The sequence below is a fragment of the Melopsittacus undulatus genome, chromosome 5 (assembly GCF_012275295.1).
Source record: "Melopsittacus undulatus isolate bMelUnd1 chromosome 5, bMelUnd1.mat.Z, whole genome shotgun sequence".
Taxonomy (NCBI): domain Eukaryota; kingdom Metazoa; phylum Chordata; class Aves; order Psittaciformes; family Psittaculidae; genus Melopsittacus; species Melopsittacus undulatus.
In genome coordinates, this window is record NC_047531.1 from 82,531,086 (window position 1) to 82,543,563 (window position 12,478).

A 12,478-nucleotide genomic window follows, 5' to 3' on the forward strand; every position below is an offset into this window, starting at 1 on the left:
CTGAGCAATGCACTACATGTCCCACTGAGTAACAGAATAAGGGCTTACATATTCACTTGGAGCCTACAAGAATTCTCAGATTACCTCCAACACCTTATTCTTCTGCTATATGATGTTTTAAGGTCATATTACAAATACAAAACTTTTTCCAAACAGAGATGTACCAAAATCCCAGGATGTTGTAAGTTTCTATATACCACCTCTGAAGCTTTTCACTTTGAAACAGGTTCTAAAACAAACACTGAAAGTCAAAAAGAGAAATAGCTGCAGAATCAGGAGAGATCAGTTCCAGATCGTTGGTTCAGATCATCACAAACATGGGGAATTAGCAGTAAAAGGTGGATAGGGGGCTAGTCACATGTTCTGATCTCCATCTAAATACTTTCTTCAAATATTTTAAGTTTTAATCAATTTCAAATGTCCCTGAGAGAAAAATGTTTCTATTATTTATTTTTAGAATGTGTTTTTAACTTTTTCACCAGAAACAAGAAAAGAAAGAAAAGAAAGAAAAGAAAGAAAAGAAAGAAAAGAAAGAAAAGAAAGAAAAGAAAGAAAAGAAAGAAAAGAAAGAAAAGAAAGAAAAGAAAGAAAAGAAAGAAAAGAAAGAAAAGAAAGAAAAGAAAGAAAAGAAAGAAAAGAAAGAAAAGAAAGAAAAGAAAGAAAAGAAAGAAAAGAAAGAAAAGAAAGAAAAGAAAGAAAAGAAAGAAAAGAAAGAAAAGAAAGAAAAGAAAGAAAAGAAAGAAAAGAAAGAAAAGAAAGAAAAGAAAGAAAAGAAAGAAAAGAAAGAAAAGAAAGAAAAGAAAGAAAAGAAAGAAAAGAAAGAAAAGAAAGAAAAGAAAGAAAAGAAAGAAAAGAAAGAAAAGAAAGAAAAGAAAGAAAAGAAAGAAAAGAAAGAAAAGAAAGAAAAGAAAGAAAAGAAAGAAAAGAAAGAAAAGAAAGAAAAGAAAGAAAAGAAAGAAAAGAAAGAAAAGAAAGAAAAGAAAACCAAGTTAAAAGTGAAATCAACAACAAATCTTTTCCCACTATATTTATTTTTCATTCTTCCTCTTCCTCCAGGGAGGAATAATTTGGCACGGGAAGAGGGACTGAGATGCTTGGGAAGGAAGGATTTTGTTCATTTAAGGACAGTTGGATTTTGGTTTTGGTATTTTTAGTGACCTCTTTAAAAAACTAAGACGAAAACAGCATTTTTTTTCCCAAAAAATAGTTCATAGAATTATTTGTAAAAGTTACAATGTTTTCAAATGCGTTACCACTACTATGAATTTGTCTAAAGGAGTCACCTTCAGCACTCCAGACATTTCCTTTTCTCATTTCAAGTCTTGGTGCATTATTTCTTTTGTATATTTAAAATCCTTAGAGCCCTCCAGGAGAGACACCAGAACCACCTAAATAAAGTCTGAGTCAAGAACAGTATCATGATACCATAGCACTATTGATGATGATATTAAGCAGCAATTGAGATCTAACTATGCAACTGGAGATCTTTGTGCAAGACCTAATGCGCAGGTGTGCTCTTTCTGCCGCAACCTGTAACATGGAAAGATGTATTGCCAGTGTCTTTTTGTCACCTGATGAGGAAGGGTCTACAGCTCCCACAATTAGCCAGGAATTGTGCTGAAGCCTTCTGGATCTGTAATCCTTTGAGCATGGAATTGCCAAAACTCCTCAAAACTGCCAGAGATATCCACCATTCATTTTACCTGCTCTACCACCCATGCAACATTACAGAAGGACAGGGAGTAGGAGCAGCAAAAACAAAAGAGGAAGGAGAGAAATAGGAAGCAAAGCTATGAACATGGGATAGAGATAAGTGGAGATAGTCACTGATCATGAGTCCTTCCACACATACCTTTGCTGCACAGAGGATCAGGGTGCTCCCAGGGCTCTTCAGCCTCTTTGCTGTGGCCTGACCAGGCCACTTTGAAGGCCATCAAGTTTTCCTGAGGACCATGGCTGCCATGGAATCCAAAAGAGCCCTGGGACCCCATCTTCAGGATTCAAATTGACTTCACTGCCACAATTAATAGTTACACCAACCATCGGTTCACCCCTTCCAGTCAGAATGTGTCTCTGATTTATAGAGATGTGATAAAATTAGGCTTGAACATAACTTTTTACTAACATTTGGGTGGAAATTTATTTATTTATTTATTGCCCATTTTGATATCTAGGCATCATTTGTAGGATAAGTTTGTAAAATGTGTCAGGTGAAAAAAAACCCAGCATCTTCTGATAGCAGATGTTTTTCACGTATTTTTGTGGCTATTTTTGTAACCAAGACTCATCAGAAGATAGCAGCTCTCCAAATCCTGTGAAATTCTGGCATTCCAAACACATTCTGAAATAATACTGAAACACTGAAATTTATGACATATGTCCATGGTACAGAAGCTATTTCTGTGTGCATCATCCCCAATGCACAAGACTTTATTTGAGATTGATTTGAGGTTGATATACCATCCCACTCAAAAAATGCACTGAGCTTTGATGCTGTGCTTATGCCAAGTTTATGCCAACACATCCCAGCTCCCCAGAGTGTGTTAGTTCAGGTGTATCACAGATAACAGCATTCACCTTCTCCCAAGGAACTTTCACCATTCAAAGACAGTTAACACAATAGAGGTAAAATGCTGACTGACTTCAGTGGATTCAGGATTTAACTTCCAAGAGTCCAGATTTACACCAAAGAAACTGTGCACATTGCTCTGCTCCAGAGAGAGCTGAACAAGGCTTGGTTTTAGCAGAGCTTTCATTCTAACAGGGATGGGAAAAGTATTTAAGATTCATCTACCGCTGACTCTTGAGCTGATCTGTTCACAGCTGAGTGATGATATAAGCTGGCTGTTTCCCAGCATTTTTAAGCATTCTTCTATTTTCTGTCTAAAAGCTGTTGGTAAGTACAGTAGGAGATACTGAATCTAAATATTACTGGAATTATTCTGAAGACATCTTTATAGAGCATGGACCAGATTTTGAACATTCTCAGCCCTTCTTATTACTGTATATGAAAATCCATTCAAGTACCGCTGTCATTCTATCTTACAGACATCTCCCCCTACCCAGGTTAAATACTTCAGTTTTCAGTGGGCAAACATTTAAAAGAAGGAAGTTGAAAAGGATGGAGCCATTTTCACCATGGAAAATGTCCAGGACTGCCACCATTGCTCCTGCAATGGCTTTTGGATGCTCCCTGTTGATAATTTCCATCTGTGGGGCTTCCGACACAAGAAGTTCCTGTCCTTAGGTTTACACTGGTCTTCCTGTTATGGAGGAAACAAAACCAGTCTTCTTTTATAGTGTGCACAGATATTTGACCAGACCTGGCTCTACCAGAGCACAGTGGTCAGGACAGAAGGGGTACGGTGAAAAATACTGAGCTTGCCCATGATTACTACCAGACTGTGTGTATTGCACCAGGACCCCTGTCTGCCTGCTTTTTTGCCTTACATCAAAACACAGTAGATCCACTTCACAGTATGGGACTTGCCCATCAGTGAATAGCCAAATAAAGCAAGGAAAATCTTACAAATTACACTTAGTTATTTCTTTAGCAGAGAACTTTCAATGCAGGATGAAGTTGTGCTTCATTTAGGTGGCAAGTTCATTTTCACATGACATGGGGGAAAGGGGAGGGAGAGTGACACTGGCAAATGAGCCTTTTTTGTTTCTCAGTTTCTTCTTCAGCTACCTTATATTTACTTGCTCCAGACAGAGAAGAAAGAAGAGAAACTGAGATGCCAGTGCTCTCCAACACAGATATCAGAGGTTGCCACTTAGCATAGACAGCAGCCAGGAGAGAGAATTATAAGAAGAAACCATGGAGAAGTAGAAAGCTTTGCATTTTTAGAGCACATGTTAAATGATCTGGAGTTCAAAAAAAGAGAGACAACTTCACTATGCCAGCTGCTGAGAAAGTGATGAGACCCTGGAAACAATGGAAACTTGTAGATCTCTCAGCACTGAACCCATGCAATTGACTTGTCCTTCCCTACAGCTGCATCTCATTCTTCAGTACCAATCAGCTCCATCAGGCAAATGCTAGTAAACACTTGCTCCCCATGGGCATGCTGGCACATGAAGACCCTCTTACACTATGTAATCAGATGTGCTCTGATTTACAGGATCTCTGCATCATCCTGAGACTCTGAAGGAGGTTTTTTATTTAAGAGGTTTAGAAAACATCTCAGCACCTCTAAAGGGCAGTGATTACAGGTATGGGAATAGAGAGCCACCTGTAAGCTCTGGTAGCATGTTCCTCATAGGGAAGAAGACATTTAGCCTTATTGTCACTGCACAGAGAAGTAGAGGAACCACTAAGAAGCAGCACTGGTCAATGAGGAAACGTACCTATAGCCAAACACCTGGTGATGTACACAATGTTAACATAAAGACTTGAACTCTCTCTTGTAGGCAGCAGCAGCTTTACACCACTTTAGCAGTACAAACCAAAACTGAACTACTTTGGCACACCTTTGCATTACCAGAAAGGAAGAAAGAAACCTTCATGATAAATGCTCAAAATTAGCTTTTCAAGCAACAAACCAGCTAATGCTTGTCTTTCCCTCTATGTTAGAAACATATACAGCAATATTAACACAAAAACATGTAACAGTACTAAACTTATGTGGGGTCAGCCTACTTAGTCAAATAAACAGTTCATCTGTCTGCTAAAGGAGGTGGGAAATATACAGTGTAATCTATTATTTCCTAAGCCTATCTATTTTCTGTGATGATTCCCTGTGTTTTGTTGGCTGCTGTCATTTCTATGAAATGCCATTACCATTTTCCAAGAACTGTTTATAAAAGTTAAAGTCACCAGGGAACAATATTTCACCACGTGATTTAGACATTCAATTGCCTAGAAAATACACTAAAATAAATCAGTATCAAGAATTTACCAGAAAAATAAGCTGAAAGAGGCTTACTAAAGACTTTTGCACAGATGTTTCCAGTCAAGGTTGTTTAATGGAAACTTTGCACAGAGGTTTGGTTCTAATGAAGAAATTGTTTGCCATGACTAGGTCAGTAAGCCCATTTGAATATATGGGTTTGGTAACTGGTATAGTTAACAGCCCCTTATTTTTAAACTAACTGAATAAATATTCATTCTCATTAATTCTCTCATAAAATGTGAGAATAATAAATTTTAGCTGTATCAGCTGATTTGGCTTCATTGAAGTCAAAAAGAGCTATGTAGATGGTTAAAAGATTCACTGTGTTTTGTATACAGAAAGATTAATCACATTTTACTTTTTCTTAAACATATTGTGTGATATCTATAACCAGATGACTCAGAAAATTATAGACTATGGAGTTCAGAGATATTAGTGAGAACAATTGAATTTCCTAGATTTCTGCCGCCATCTGCTTGCCAGTGCCTTACTTAACATGCACACTCAAAAGCAAAGGCTGCATGGTCCACGTTCAGACAGTAGCAAATTGACACAAAAAGCTTAAATGAGGCTGCTGAAAAATAAACCCACAGGATTTAAACTACAAAAGCTACTCTGTACTACCTCTGGCTATTGATACCTCTCACCACCCTAAAAAGAGCAATGTAAAGTTGCACTGCAGTGCAGACAATACCAGAAGCTATTACAGAATAGTAATTCCAGTGTCACCATGGGGATAAACCCTGGCACTGTCTGTTCACCTCACAGATGTTTCCCCTTTGAAGTTAAAATCTGAACAGATTACAGATCCCCTCTCCTGACTAATCTCTATTTATCTGACAGGACAATAAGGCACATGAGGTCAATCATTTACTCATACTTAACTCGTTTTTGTGGCAAAAAACAGAGCCTGTTTCCCCTTGGCAAACTACACCTAGCTGAAAGGGGATGACTTGATTAGTGAATTAGAGATGGAGGCAGAAAGATATTTGCATAACAAGCCACATGCACATTGCCTGACAAGCTGCGCGCAGTAAGCAAGCTTTCAATCTGTACCCATAAAGTCCTTGTCTGGTACCCCCTGTGTTTGCAGAGACCAGTCCAAAAGGGCTTCAACTGGCATAAATTCTGCAGGTCATTGACATGTTCAATGACTTCAATGCAGCCATGTTTGTTTACACCCATTTCAAATTTGGCCTCTCCTCCACATTGCTTTAGAAGGCTAAGGGAGACTGTCAGACTACTCTGAACCTTAAGTCTGTTTTACACTCACTGCCATGTGTTGTATTCCAAAATCTATTTGCATGGAAGGTAAGATGTATGTACAAAGCAACATACATATATCCATACATATGCACACCCAGGCATAACACTTAGATGTTTGTTTAATCAACCTATCCCTGGTGGTGAAACATGCAAAGACACCCAGACACCCTGACTATACGCTCATCCCACACAAGCACAAGCAAATGCAGCCCACACACCACATGCACAACTACACATGCACCCCTTCCAATACAACAGCTCTGCAGAACACTTTTCCCCAATCTCCCCTTAATGCCTTTCTTGTCCAAGCCCTTCATGCCTCCCTCTGCTCCCATGAAAACAGTAATACTACCTCCTAAGAGTGTTGTACAAACCTTTGTTGGTAACTTCCCAAGAAACTTCAAAGAGCAACAAGTCCTCCACTGGTAGGTCTTCATCCTCCCACTGAGGAAGCCCATTCAGAGAAGTCATGGACAGTGATCTAGCCAGAGGCATTTTCTTCAGCCCTCAACTGCTCACCACACAGGCCACAGAAGCTAGTAAATGTCCAGTTAATGTGGCACGTCTGCAGTTCTGGTTAGAGCAGTCTGCCAGAGTGCTGGGCTCCGAGGAGAAAATTATTCAGATAGCTGAGAGCTAATGGGTTTAAACTGTCTGACCACCAGCATTAAATTGGCTCAGTGAAATCCTCAGGGCTTGAGAAGCAGCTGCTGGTAGAGGTAAGAATTTAAGACTGACCTGAGAAAGGTCTTGGCTGTTTTGGGGCCAGGCTCTTTCTTTTTCTTCTCTTAGAGGGAGGTGAAAATTGGTTTTGAGCTCCTCAGCAGCAGTATTCAGTGCCTACCACCTCAGGGACAGCTGAAACTCATAGCTGTAGATTCAACACTGCCCTGAGCAAACTCCAGCAGGGACAACACTTTGAGTTCACCACCTGATCTAAGTCCAGCCCCTGAGTCCTCCCCTCGAGATATACCCTCCCATTAACACCCATGGACATCCTCTATCTGTTGGCACTTACCAACCAGTCTAGTAGACTTGTTTGACATGATGTCTCTTAGATTATTGCCAGGTAAAAGGCTGTTATAACTTGTGCAGTTCACCAGTTTAAGTGCTAGTTTACCTTTACCCTTCCTCCACAATATATTCCAGCTGTGTTCCCAGAGCTCTGAGTAAGCTTTTGGCTTCACTGTGCTCTTGAGCAGCCCTGAGAGCTTTTACAAACACACCTAGAAAGGCTCTCTCCCTACTTTGACAAGTACTTTGGTCCTCCTTGCAGTCCTGGTCCCTGATTTTCTGCCTGGCTTTTCTATGCCACAGCTCTTTTCTAGCCTCTGGCTCATGTCCTCTGCCCTGGTAAATTATTAAGTCAGGGAACAGTATGATCCTGTCATACTCTAGCAAGGATTTGGGATCCTGCAATCAGTGCACATGTCTGCAGGGATGTTGGTCCCTAACTTGGAACCTGAAGTCCTCAAAGCTTCACAGAGCAACTGCCTGCTTGGAGATGCTTATGTGCTTACACGTCTGGCTGAGAAGCCAGTGCTTCTGGGACAGCTGTGTGAATTGAATCCGATTCTGGGCTTAGAGCACAACCTGCCCAATATCTGCATTTCAGCAGCGAGCGAATCTCCAAGTGAGATTCAGGGCATCCCTGCCACAGTGAGAATAACATGAAGATGATCAGAAGACTGGAGTAACTCTCCTATGAAGACAGGCTAAAAGAGTTGCAGTGGTTCAGCCTGAAGAAGAGAAAGCTTCAGGGAGACCTTAGAGCAGCCTTCCAGTACATAGAGGGGGCTACAAGAAATCTGGAGAGGGACTATTTACATGGGTATGCAGTGACAGGACAAGGGGGAATGGCTTTAAACTGAAAGAGGGGAGAATTAGACTAGACATTATCAAGAAGCTCTTTACTATGACAGTGGTGAGACCTTGGAACAGTTGCTGAGAGAAGCTGTGGCTGCTCCATCCCTGTTAGTGCTCAAGGCCAGGCTGGATGGGGCTTTGAGCAACCTGGTGTATTAGAAGGTGACCATGGCAGGGGATTTGGAACTGACTGGTCTTTAAGGTCCTTTCCAACCCAAACCATTCTGTGAGTCTATGAACATTGTACCAGCAGACATGGACTATATAGTAACATAGAAGGAAAGGCTCCGAGTTCACTTCAGACAAAATAAGTCCAAGGCAATTAGTTTACAGGACAGGCAGCCCAGCTGCATAGAAGTCTCCTCAACATAACATAATACAGCTGAGCCTGACTTAGCTGTTAACTAGCCCCCAAAAGAGCTGCTCTTCCACTAATACTTCCTATGCACTCTGCACTTACAGCAGTCAGATCCACCCCTGTTGTCTGAGTTGCCCTATTTACTAATTTATGAAAGAAAAGCCTGACTGAGAATAATTATTTTTGGAGCAGCTGTGGCTTTTACTACCTGGAGTAGGTAGGAAATCAGAGCGTTCTATAGGTTAAGTTTTCTGCAAGAATTAACTCAGGAAGTGAGTCATGGATGCTGTCTTTACCACAGTTCCCCCAGAAGAACCACTTCCGACAGCCTTTTTAGCTGGAAAATGAACTTTAGCCTCCGTGGCCACAAGTGAGAAAGTGCATGTTAGGGGAAGAAACGTTCTCAATGTGTGGGAGTTTATGAGGTAACTGTCTAGATCCGGCTTGTTCTAAACATAGCTGCGGTTCAAGGTCTGCCTACGTTAATTGTAGGGGGAAAAATAAGCCACAGATGTTAAAAATGCTTATACAAATTGATTCAGGTTTTACTGGAGGCAGCTACGGTAGTTTGTAGCAATCACTGATGTACACACGCTGTACTTTAGAAATAGAGCAGTAGGTGGCACTGATAGTATTAACATGAGCTCTCCAGTACTAGTGCCTGAGTTGGTTTATTCGACCAAAGGCTGTTTTATGAACAAGTATGAAAACACCGTATTTCTTTTTCTCCTCACCCCAGGTTTTTTTTCACCTTTTCTCTTATCCCCTTTTGTACTTCACTGTTATTTCCTGTCTTCAGTTACCTAACTCCTAAATGTATTTGATCTCCATGTGATGTAGTTGTCTTTTTTACCCAGCTGAAGGCCTCACTCTTTATTACCTTTGCAATTTAGGTGTACTGATGAACTCCCCCAGTAATATTTTAGAACAAAACCCACAGAATTTTACTTAATTTAAAAAAAAAAACCCACAAAATCAAATCTTTTCTAGAATTTTAAGGTAGAAATGTCTATTTTATATGATTCTCTGTGGTTTAGTTTTGTGTTTCACAACTACAGTAAGGTATCAGCTGCACTTGAACACTTCTAAAGAGAAAAAAGTCTTAATATATTTGGCTTCAGAATCCAGTAAACCTCATTATAAATCCCAAAGTGGTAGAGAAAATTAGGATAATAGAGCAAACCTGCCTAAGTGATATCCCTAAACTGTTCATTAGCATCATCCTCCTGGCTTTTGGAGGCTTTGTGATCAGGCATCTTAGCTCTTCTCATCACCTGCCAAACTGTTGTTCAGTCTAAAACACAATGGGAGAGTTAGATTGTGAGGGACAGATATTCCTTAATAAATAAGAACTAAGAAATGAGGAAGGAGTGTACAGGTGTGCATAAGACTGCTTGAGATGTTGAGAGATTTTAGCTACACTTAAAGCATTTGGCATTTAGTGTATGATCAAACTCTAGTCAAATTTGTTGTAAATGTGTCAGGAAAAAGAAATCTGGGAGCTTTACACACAGGTCCCAGTAAGTGATACAATCAGGATCTGTTCTGAGGAGGTAGGAGATACATCTGTTAGCTCGCTGTCCTTCTCCCTCTACTTGAGACATGGCCATGATTTTGCTCCATTCAACAATTATGGTAAATTGCTTACCCAAGGGAGGTCTGGAAAAATCTGTTGATGGGGGTAGACATCCCTCCATCAATTAATTTTGATGCATTGTAAGTGCTTATCAGTCTGATTTTACTTTCCTAATAGACGATAAAATCATGTGTTATTAAACACTCTAACCTTGGTAGAAGAGATAAACCTCTTACAGAAGTAATTTTAAAAATACTGATTTCTTTCTACTGCACAATTTACTATGGGGAAGACAAACTCTGGACAACAAACAGGAGGTCAACAACTACTCCTGTATCAGGGAGTATCAGGGACTACTCTACTGTCATATGTTGGTATGAAAATGAGTTTGATGCGATTCTTAGACTTGATAATCACAACTGGTTCCCAGAGATACTGGGAGAGTTTTCCAGTACCTACTGGTGGACACTGCTGAATGAACAGAGACTTTGGAAATCATTGCATTTCTTATAGTCTGAAACACAGCATATTCTGACAGATTTTCTGGATTTTTTATCTCAGATATCGAATGTACACATGTCTAAATAATATGGAAGAGCTATTAAAGAGAAGAGCTTAAGGGAGAAAATATTTACTTATAAAATTTACCTTGCATAGCCATTGCCTGGGCCAGACTGTGCTTTGTTGCTTATGTTTGCAGGTAAATTATTCATTTCAGACACAGAGCAAGTCCAGCCCTCCTGAGTCTGACCTCTTCAATAGACCAAGTTAATTATTTGCACAACTCCTTTGCCTGCACAGAATAACTCGCATACCAATGGTATCTCAGCAACAGTATAAGAATGTAGTACACCACCGCGATCAATGTAGATTTTAGGAAGGCTGTGACTGCTGTAGTCTCTGAAAAGCTTTGAGTTTTCATGCTTTGAAAAGTTTTATGCTTTGGAAGTTTAACGTGCACTAGAGGAGAACTATTCATTGAAAAAAAGAAACACCCAAAATTAGACATTGTCCTGGGAGGCCATTACACTATGGTGTCAGTATGGAGCACATATAAGGATCTGACTCTTAAATGATTTAGGGCTCCTGGTCATACTGATATCAATGAGAGTTCAGGATCTACGGTCCACTGAGAAATTGTGGCTTAATTGTTCTGATTTGTATCTGTAAACTGGGGAAAACAGCATTTCTTTGCAGCACAAGGCTGACATGAAGTGGATAAACATAATGACAACAGAAATTCTGTGAACAACTTAAGACATAAGTCACATGCTTATAAAACACAGTTCTAATTTAGCTAGTATGAAAGTCATACAAGCACTACCAGCCTAGCAAAATGCATATATAAAGCATCTCCACTGTTCTACACCTAAATGTTCTAACACTATTTCACTGTTTACAGGTGCCTTCCAATCCCTGCCCCATTTTTATGCTTTGACTAATAAAAAATCCAGCTGATTTTACACTCCATTGGAACTCAGAACAAGCCCTCCTCTTGCAGACAGTGGCTACGTAGACCAATAATAAAGCAAAGGATGCTACTCATCTCAATGCTCTGGATCTTCAGGTGGAAAACTCAAACTCTCTCCTTCACATACATTTCTTTGGAAAGCCATGATACAAATACTGTGGTATTAGCACATATCAGAGTCTCAGCATAACTCAGAGGACTGAGTTCCAGTCTTCTGGCACAACCAGGGCAGTAGTATCTCTCCTATGTCAGTGGTCTGTCAGTATCTGCTTGTCTCTTGTCTGACATTTGCGAAGTAGTCAGAGTTTCTATTCTGGAGCCAGGATCTATATACCTGCAAATGCAAGGTAGTCTGGGTCCTTACAGCAATTAAAATAACATTACTGGTCTTACCTCAAGTGAGTCACAGAATCATTAGGGATGGAAGTGACCTCTGGAGATCATCCAGTCCAAACTGGCCAGGGCCACCCAGAGCAGGTTACACAGGACCATGTCCAGGTGGGTTTTGAGGATGTTCAAAGAGGGACACTCCACAACCCCCTTGAACAGCCTGTTCCAGTGTTCCACCACCCTCAATGTAAAGAAGTTCTTCCTCATGTTGAGGTGAAAGTTCTTATGTTTCAGTTTACGGCCATTGCTCTTCATCCTGTCGCTGGGCACCACTGAAAAGAGTCATCTCTCCAAAAGTAGAAGTTGATATAGTGGGGCTGCCATTGCACTAAGAAAGGTAATGGTGATCTTTCATTATTCTTTCAGTTACTTGCTTCATCTGTATCCACTTTATTTTATAACAGGCCACACTTTTTTGTAGTAAATTGCCATTAGCTCTTTGATTGCTCAATGTCTGGGCATAAAGGATCTTATACTGTTGTTAAGTCTATGATCATTAACAAACAAAACAATAGGCAACAAGCCTCTGTGGACTCGAGGGAATTGAAGGGATAGTTGACAGACACTAGGTGACAGCAGCTGATAAACACATTCAATTCAAGATGTCCCAACCTACTTTGGGGGTCTCAGTTTGTTGACCACAGAACAAGATAAGG

The 12,478-nt window shown here is 40.2% G+C and overlaps 1 protein-coding gene across 1 annotated transcript in view; it reads right to left on the reverse strand.

Annotated features, from left to right (window-relative positions):
- GYS2 (glycogen synthase 2) overlaps nucleotides 1–6,656 on the reverse strand; it is a 40,147-nt gene extending 33,491 nt beyond the window's left edge. The window contains exon 1 of the mRNA XM_005148164.3: nucleotides 6,536–6,656. Within this exon, the coding sequence (XP_005148221.2) occupies nucleotides 6,536–6,656 (121 nt within the window). The remainder of the gene's footprint in view (nucleotides 1–6,535) is intronic.
- Nucleotides 6,657–12,478: the final 5,822 nt, after the last annotated feature.